The following is a 10,306-nucleotide window of genomic DNA, read 5'->3' on the forward strand; positions in this document are numbered from 1 at the left end:
TTTTACACACTTCGTATCCTAGTTTTTATATTTGTTTTGTTGTAAAATTTAATTCATTTCAGTGTGAAAAATAAACCTATCATTATAATAATGAGATATTAATACTGTAAAGGTATAATAATATTCAATAGCTTCTGTACAACCATCAATAGATGTCGCCACACGCATCTTAACGTTGCTTCTAGTTAATTTTTAAGGCTCTATGAAACTAAAATATTATTAGGGTAAAATTAAAACTTAAAGATTTTCTTTATCATTTCTTTATTATCCTTATATCTAATAGTACAGTCTTATTTTGTTTACAAATAAATTAAAAATAAGTTAAATGGTCTAAAAAGACGATACCCGTAAAAATAAGATCACTGAGTAAAAATATCTGAAAAAATAAATGAAGAATAATATGATAGGATAGATTTTTTTTACATGCTTCTGACCCTGTTTTCTCCAATTTTCTCGTTTGTACATTTATATATTAATAAAAATTATTTAATCTAAATAAACTCTGTAATTAAAAGATATTCTAAATCTGTTTTCATATGAAAATATTATCGACTTAGATAAATCTTATGCACCATTGAATTCAGCCTTATAAATACTTACATTGAAATAAATTAAATTATAAATATTCCTATTAATTTAAATAATATTAATAATAAAATATAAGATCATTGGAAACGATAATTTGAAAAATAAAAAATCTGTACTTATTCTTTACAAAAAATCAATAAAATTTGAAACAAAACAATTCGTTGGTCGACAAACAATTTTTGTAATTTTCGTTCATTAACAATTTCACTTTAATAATTCGAATTCATTAATTTTGCTGCCGTTACATTCGAGATAAATAATAAAATGAACACTATTCTATTATACTTTAGGCGCAAAATTGTAAATCAAATTTGACAGAATATATCCGCCCGAAATGAATAATCTTCTATCTAGTAAAATTACCATTCTTCGATTATTGTATATCTTTAAATCAAAAACAATCCTTATAAACAAATATGTCTTCGAAAATGCATTGCTAATAAATGCATCTATAATTTTAATTATTCGTCTGTATTTTTGGATTGATTATTAACATCGGGCGTTAATCTATACTTTGATCTGGCAACATATTTCTAGTACTTTATAAGTTCTATTATGAAGGTACTTGTGACCTATAGGCTAGGTCGTTAGCATCGTTGGCATCAGCTGATCTTGCGTAGGGGTATGTGTTGGACTGGGCAGTTTGAGCTGACCACGCTTGGGGTGCGTTTTGAATGCTAGCAATCTGGAAAACAAACATGTTGTTATTAGACCGGACTCTCAGTGGAGTTTCGTTTACAAAAATCGCGGACCTAAATCTGACTTCTGATATATATTATATAGATCCCAGACATCCTATAGACAGATGTTGCCAACCAGTTTTGTGGTCCCCCTGCCCGCACCCCGGTAATTAAATATGGCATACAAAGAAAAAAATAAAAATTTCCAAAACATGCCGTGTGGGGTATCAAATGAAAGAGCTTATTGAGTAGATCACGAATATATAGCATACTATATACATTTCTTACACTTTCTCTAAGATTTTTTAGAAAATTTACGAAAATGGTCCATTTTTGAGTTAACTTTAAACCACTATAGATTGAAAACTCATGAATATATTTTTTAAATTATTATTTTAAATAATTAAAAATAGTCCATTGTTTACGATTCATTATTTCGTACAGTGAAATAGTTGCATGGGGGAGTGGGGGGAGCATTGAAAGATGGCAAGTATATTTTCAAGTTCATATAGTATATAGTTATTTTCGTCAAATCCACCACATAGCTCACTTATATTATATTACGAACTATTGAATCATAAACAATGGACTATTGTTAATTATTTAAAATTATAATTTAAAAAATATATTCATGAGTTTTCAATCTATAGTGGTTTAAAGTTAACTCAAAAATGGACCATTTTCGTAAATTTTCTAAAAAATCTTAGAGAAAGTGTAAGAAATGTATATAGTATGCTATATATTCGTGATCTACTCAATAAGCTCTTTCATTTGATACCCCACACGGCATGTTTTGGAAATTTTTATTTTTTTCTTTGTATGCCATATTTAATTACCGGGGTGCGGGCAGGGGGACCACAAAACTGGTTGGCAACATCTGTCTATAGGATGTCTGGGATCTATACAATATATATCAGAAGTCAGATTTAGGTCCGCGATTTTTGCAAACGAACATCTCCTTGGAGCCTGCTCTATATGATATTGTTTAATTTATAAATAAGATTTTGGTACAACTGCATGGTGTTGACACACAATTTATATGTGCCACTGATTAAATTAGGAATCCTTTTTCAGAAACGATTCGACTTTTTTGTTAGTCTCTACCATAATGTTTTTTATTAACATACTAATTTGATTAAAACGAACTTTGTAACATTTTGGGAACTTTGGTTTCTCAATTAAGACTTACATGCTTAGTAGCATTAAATGATTATACATTGGGTCAGCTAAAAGATAAAAACGCCTTTTTGTAAAGTTATTTCTTGATTATTAATCGAAGAAACAAAGATAAGCATAGAGTCCCTCATGTAGTAAAGAAATAATTATTTTATGACACCAGTAAAGTAAATCAATCAGGGATACAGATACATCTAATCTCATCTCATATTATCATCTCATCTCATCTTTACTGACACCGTTACTTTAATTCAATACCACCTACCTTTCCACTAATACTATTCAAGCCGCCTTCAGCGAATATCTTATGCAGGCCGAGCGCAGCAGCCGCCATGAGCGCCAGCTTACCAACCACCAACGCCTTGGTTACCAGGAGAGTCAATGCGCCGAATAACAAGCCCACTACCGCGATAACCTTCACTCCTATACCCGCAAGGAGTGGCGTATACTTCTTTATTTTACCTCGAGCTGGAAAAGAGATTTGTGTTGTTTTGTGTACGATGTTAAAAGCTTATAGTACAATTATATCTGAGAGTGAAAAAAAAAGTGAAGTCCCATGTCCCCTAGTGGGGTAAGGGGCAGATACATTATACATCTGTTTCACTGATCGATTTTCTTTAGGGATAAGTAGGTGATCAGCCTTCTGTGTCCTGCCAGACCTAGACATTTTTTTTCTTTGTCTCCACCGGGAATCGAACCCCTCGGTTCTACGCTCACGCGTCATCCACTGTACCGAGGAGGCGGTCTTATATATTTATATCTGAGAGCTTATAGACAATTATTTGCGCTACGCTGCAGAATGCCAACAAACATATAAAAAACTATATTTTTACCACTTTAAACGGACAGATATAATTCAAACTTTGTTAAATTATTATCAAGGATCATAAAGACGATACAAAAATTTTCTAAGTTTACCTTATTAAGGCGTGTCTTTTAGTTTTTTTAATTTATATTTCCATTATTATTCTGGTAAATATATGCCCAACAACAAGCTTTTGTTAAAACTACACTCTTGCATATTTTTTCCTTTATATACATTAGAAATATAATCGTAGCTTGTGCAGAAGTATTAAGGTAAGTATTGAGGTTACTATAGAAAAATATACTTAAGTCACATTATGTGGCCCTTAAAAATATGTTTAATGTCTATAGCACAAAAAAAAATACCACAAAAAGGACAATAGCATTTGTACAAAATAGACTAGACCACCAATACTTTCCTAATCCTAAAATTAATTTCCATTTATCACATTAAAACAAAAAAGCTCATACATTTATAGCACGTGATATAAACGAGACCTGCGCACGAGTTGCATCGACCTTGACCAAGCGTTGCGTGCTCTCATGTAACAGTTCATTGACACATACTTTCCATCCGCGGTTAGGGCTGGCACACTTGAGTTTATTTACGTTTTTTTGTGGTTTTTAATGGGCATGCTATTAACGTTTGATATGCTTAAGTATGGTCTGTAGTTTTTTGTTTAATTGATTAAATATGTTACTTAGAATCATCCCACTTTTAATTTTTATCGTATTTATAGGTCAATGACTAGTTTAAAATTTGATTGTGCTTTAGTCTAGTATTTTTATTTCGTATCAATACTTATTCATAACTAAAAATGATGTAATATGTAAGAAAATATACTTAAAATAATGAAAAAAATGGATTTTTAATAAAAGTGCTATATGTAAAAATTGTTAAATGTTTTAATTCTTAGGTGATATTTTCTGCATAGTGCCAACCCTATTTACTATAGCCATTGCCATAGTGGTCACGTTCCAACTTATTCTATGTTTTATTCAGTAACTGCATTATGACATCGCATGCAAGGCAAGTATCCAACAAATTTGCTTATTTATTCATCTATTTGTCTTCGTGGCTTTCCAATACTCAACACGCATGTTTTAGTGATAAAGTACGATAAAATGACATTTTACATGCAAGAAGTATCACAACGTAAAAGGAAGGTGTTATGTTAGTAGGGTTGTCGACATTTTGTTTTAATGCTACCTATATATTTTATTAAATTTTAGAAAAAATATTTTTAATTTGTAAAAATGAATTTATTGTCAGCTGATGCAACATTTGGTATTTAGTATACTATTACAGAATGTCATTTATTAACGTTTTGGACTTTACATTTTACTATGAACCTTTAATTTATCGAATGCAGTGTTATTGATGTTATGTTTATGTTTGATAGCTCCTAACTGTTTATCTTATGCATATATCTATAAGTACATTAAACCAAAAAGAAGAAAAAAATCTATTATAGTCGATCGAGTTTATTCTATTCTTTAATTTTTTTAATTAATTACTAATTATTAATTACTATTGCGTTTATATTTGATTTATTACTTACCTTCTTCAAAAGTTCTAGCAGCCTCCTTTAGCTCTCCTGGTTCAAATTTGACATTCAATTTTTCAGTACCTAACGCGTCTCTGAAAGAAATAAAATACATTTTTCTGAGTATAGATTACATGATACACGAACAACATACCTTAATATTTTATATTTCCTATATTTTAAGCTCTCTTCGATTGTTATTTAGGTATCGAGTATAATTACATCTCCTATTATATAAGAAAATACAAAATTCAATGTTTAACATACATACTAATATTTCTTTAAGTTTTCCCATACTGTGTCATAATATCTTATTGCTTAAATACTACAGTTATAATCTGATTTTGGAATTCATATATAACTGCTCATAAAAAAATCGAAAATAACTCCTCATTTTCCTACCAATTTAAACTTCTTACATACGTTCTAACCTCAGTTTTCGCTAAGTTTTTTCGATACAAAGACAAACAGTCTTATACTTAACAATAGATGTACACTTTATAATGTACAATAATTTAAAGTACAATTTTAACACATTTATCACTTTCACTAGTGTTTGTGTCTCAATGAGATCAAAATGTTTTGTTCCGGAACTATTAGGGCGAACACAATATGAGAGAAAACTTGATTATTTATTTTATTGTAACTTTTAGGACACAACTACCAAATTTTGTTGTATAAATGAACCTTTGTTTAATAAATGAACGATATTTTAATATATATAAATATCGTGTCACAATGTTTGTCCTCAATGGACTCCTAAACCACTTAACCGATTATAATAAAATTCGCACACCATGTGCAGTTCAATCCAACTTGAGAGATAGGATAGTTTTTATGAAAAAAAACGTAAACATGTAGGTACCACGGGCGATGCCGGGGCGAACCGCTAGTTAATTATAAATACATAACCTATTATAAGTAACACATTTAAATAAGTATGAACAGGTTGTAATTATTATAGAATGTTGGTCAGTTTTAATATTAGTAATGCATAGAAGTGGGTTTATTAAAGCTTCTATGATAAAAGTTCTGTACATAATATGACATTATAAGTTTTAGTGATGAGTATTCATGATGCTGTGATAAACAATTACTCTTAATACTGCTTGATATTATTATTTTGTACGTATTTACTTTTATATCCCTTTTGAAGGCGATGATGAAAATTGGGATATTTTATAGTAGTTTAGTTTATAAATAACTCACTTGGTATTATTTAGATAATTTGATTTAGTTTCGATTTTGCTATCATAACCAAAACTCTATCGTGGCATTCCAACTGGCAGTACTACGTATAATAAAATTTCAAAAGTACTATACTGTTTTTCACGAAACCGAACTTACTGAACTATAACTATCTACTGATCTAACGCAACAAATTGCTTCCATACTTTTATTCATCATAATATCAACTTTGTCAAATCTATTCTTTGGTAAATTGGATATTGAACCTTCACCTTAAAGTAAATTAAAAACAAACTACACACAACGAAATTAAAGACTTTATCTTATTTAAGTCACGATTTATTTCTTCAATTATGTATCCCAACATTTCGAACACTACTGTGAGCTGTCTCAACCAATCAGTGTCTTTAATTCCAAGATTTTACACTAAAATAAAACTTAATTTACTCTGGGGCAAAATAGATACAAAACCTCCACCTTAGTCGATTAATAAACTAACTACTTACTTTTCAATAGCAACACCTTTGAACAGTTCAATCCGCCCATCATCACTGCTGCCTCCAGGCGCCGCACACGCCGCTCCAATTAAAACGATCACACATAATATTACTCTCATTATGATAGTGACGAGATGTTTTCAGTTACAGTGACGAGGGTGAAATGAAGGCATTGGGATGCGACCACGATATATATAGTAAGCGGGATTTGGTAATCCTATGTAACTCTGGTAACTGGGGAGTACTGAGTTTTGATACTTTAAGGATTATACGCTACGTAGGGAACGAAAGTTAAAGTTCTGTGTGAAATATTGTTTATTTTGGATGGTGATGGTGTCATGAAGAATTACAGAACTTATATATGATTTTGGAATAAGATGTGAAAGGATTATTTTTGAATTTGAATTGAATGAGATTAAAATATATTTTAATCAATTTATGAATTAAACATGTTCAATGAATAATACTCGCGTAAAATCAAACACTAGAGAGTTGCATTTATGAGTTTACATTCCTTAAAAATATTTCTGAATTATTTTTATTTCGGTATAGTTTGTAGGTATAAGGTGTAGGTAAGTGATGATGATAAGATGTTTTATTATAATTTAAATTGTAAATATAAAGGTTATTTTTAAAATAGATCGATTGAGGTGAGTAGAAACTAATACAAATTTATAAAAGTAATGTCGTTTTCTTTCATTTTTAGCTCTTTTTTTAATAAGCATTTTTATAGACAATTTTTAAGGATTTACAAAAAATTACAATACATTAATATACCAATAAACAATAATATAATTATTCTTTAAACTTTGAGCGAATATGGTGTAAGTAATACCAGCAAGTTTAGTAAGAAATATAATTTTAATCGAATCAAAAGTATCAAAACTTCACAACTGCAGTATACCGTTTAGGAGTTCATTCATACATGAGATGCGTATTGTACTACGAAGAGGCGTTACTGAAACGATAACAAACATAATAAATATCGTCTACGATTTTGAACTTAATGACCTTCATTATAAGGACCATTGAAATGCACATCTAAATATATTGTACTTTATAAATCTTAAGTACTTTAATCCTTACTTTCTTTTTGATGTTAAGTACATGTTCGTGTTTTTTGTGTTAGAGTCAAAACAAAATATTAAAGATTAGTACAATTCTTTGTCATTTGTTTTTGTTAATAAGATTTTTGTTGTGTCGAATTGAATTATTACACTTTCTTAAATAATTATTTAGGGCAAGTTATTTTAAATGCAGACCTTAGGCATTTATTTTAGGAAAAAAAATGCCTTTTAAATTTACGATTCACAGCATAAAACAATATCTTTCATTTAATATTTCATCAAGCATATAAATGTAAATAGATAAGATCTCGTGTTATAATAAATTATTATCTCTCACTTTTTTGTTTAATTGCAAATACACTTAAATAATTAATTCATTATGATAATGAATTTAAATAAATTGAATATCTAACTGATTCGTATCACGAGGAACTATTTCAATAACTGAATGTGCAAACACACATTTCTTTTAAATAATAATTCGCGGTTTTTTTGTATCTGTGGCACGTCTTGACAGCTGACATCATGAGCATGAAAAGGATATAATGCTAATATATTTCATAATTAATATTTGATGATTATGCTATGTATAGCTATGTTGCCGTATGTTTAATACGTTCAAATAATCTGATTCAAAAACATCATTTTCATACAATTTTTAATATTTTTGATGTTTATCAGCCCATAAATAATAATATGTTCCACTGCACGGGTCATGGGCTCAAGGGAATTATGTTATATAGGATAAATTGGGCGATATTTTAGATATTATAATCTTTGTTAGGTCCACAGATGACATTATAGTAATAATTTCATAGACTAAGAATAAATAGAAGGGTGATATTGTGGTGATATTATTTTGTTTAAGAAAATGAAAAATAACAGAATTTTTCAAACTCTACATTTCTAAAAAATATGTTTATAAAAATAGCGTTCAACTTCAAGTCCTGTTTCCATTTCCATGCAATATACAGATAATGAAAATTTGGAAATAGATAGGTTCACGTTCTCTTTATGTTCAGTACGAAATAGGACAAGGACAACGTACTTTCTCCAATAATTAGTAAAGATGAGTTTATATGCTTCTAAAATGTCTGTGTTTAAATTTGTGAGGATGGATGTTCGTTTCTCTGTCATGCAAAAATGGCTGATTAGATGTCGATGAAATGTCTACAATTTGATTATGGCTTTGGTATACAGTATTATTATTTCAAGGCAGGTAAAATCTTGAACTTTAGGCAAAAAACACGAATGGTATAACGTATTTTTTATTATATTAAAAGGCTTAAATCAAAACTATCAAGCAAACCCACCACGAAGTTCAAAGTGTTAATAATTATAACAGTAGAAGTAGTTTTATATATTTTTTATACCTATTGGTAATATAATATACTATTTAAAATTAACAACTTGATAAAATTATAAATCATAGCCTACTTGCTTAAGATTGGATACTTATATAAGGAGATTTTCACGCTGTATTGATCTTGCTATAACATTACACATTGAGTTCCTAGTACCTAATTATTCCAAAATTGCTACCAATTATTTTTTCCATCTCTCACTTATCGCCATGTAAGCCCACCGTTACATGGTATCGATGCGCTCACTCAAGGCCACGACAATGAACTTGTCGATATACTTTCTATTTGAACTGCACTGACTCACAGAGTATAGAAAAATGCAGATTAAATACATTTTATTTATTAGAATACATATTTTAATTTTGAATTAAGAAATAGTATGTAAATACATACTAAGGAAATCACAAGGAAATATATTTTCATGTTTGTATTTGCTATATAAGTACAAAAATGTAATTATTACATTTTTAATGGCAGAAATCTTCATTTTGAAATTGTATCCTCATTGAATGGTTTACTAGTAAATAAATAAATAAATTTTATTAACAATTTTAAAAATATAGGTACTTACTACCATGCATTGTGATTCTTAACATGATTACAGTAAACTGTAATCAGAAACAACGTAACCAATGAGAATTTTTTATTTTTTCGCAATGAAGAATCTACAATTCTTCCATATACCTACTATACATCTGTGTTCTCATCTGAGGTAATATTACGCAACTTTACTCGTTCTTGGAATATTGTGAGTGTTAGCTGTGGTGTTGGTAAATATTTTATGAACTTTGAAAAAGAAATGAACAAATTCTATGGGATTACTGCAAATAAATACACTCTTCTTTATAAATTTTATAGGTTTAAACTTTGATGAAATTTTAATTTGAATGGAAGAAGGAAGACTTATTTTCCTGTGATTTTTTTTCTTTCATGTCTTAGCAACTTTAGCGTAGTTTGTTTAAGAATATATTTTTTTTAAACTCTACATTTCTAAAAAATATGTTTATGAAAAATATTGTTGCGTTCAAGTCCTGTTTCAATTTCCCTACAATATCCTAAATTATAAAATGATCAATACTAAGGATCAAAATAAAATATAACTTATAAAAAAGTTTCCATAAAGAACGTTGACACTGTCCGTTAGAACGAAAACAGAATAAACCACTGACACACGTTGTCACCAAAAAATATGAACACGCCACAATGTAAATTTTAAGAAAAATTCCCAATAAAACATCGAAACAGAAAAAGAACGAAAAATGCAATACACTGAGACTGTAAGTTGTTAAACCTACCGTGCGCTATAGCTCGTATTGATTATATCTAGAGATGGGAAAGCGCAGGAGGAGAATATTTCCCAAAAAGAAGCGGTCTGTGTTCAGTAGACCGCACCCA

General features: G+C 29.4%; 1 protein-coding gene across 1 annotated transcript; it reads right to left on the minus strand.

Annotated features, from left to right (window-relative positions):
• Positions 1-246: 246 nt before the first annotated feature.
• Positions 247-6,661, minus strand: LOC149898167 (uncharacterized). Its single transcript, XM_090115432.1, has 4 exons — positions 6,490-6,661; positions 4,811-4,890; positions 2,710-2,912; positions 247-1,273 (listed from the first exon to the last, which is right to left on the minus strand). Exons 1-4 carry the CDS (start codon positions 6,597-6,599, stop codon positions 1,142-1,144), a joined length of 525 nt encoding a protein of 174 aa, XP_089971558.1. The 5' UTR covers positions 6,600-6,661; the 3' UTR covers positions 247-1,141.
• Between the last annotated feature and the right edge of the window lie 3,645 nt (positions 6,662-10,306).

Source organism: Colias eurytheme, chromosome 23 (genome assembly GCF_061535395.1).
Source record: "Colias eurytheme isolate Ceu_HAF_F1 chromosome 23, ilColEury1 Martin Lab GWU primary, whole genome shotgun sequence".
Lineage (NCBI taxonomy): Eukaryota > Metazoa > Arthropoda > Insecta > Lepidoptera > Pieridae > Colias > Colias eurytheme.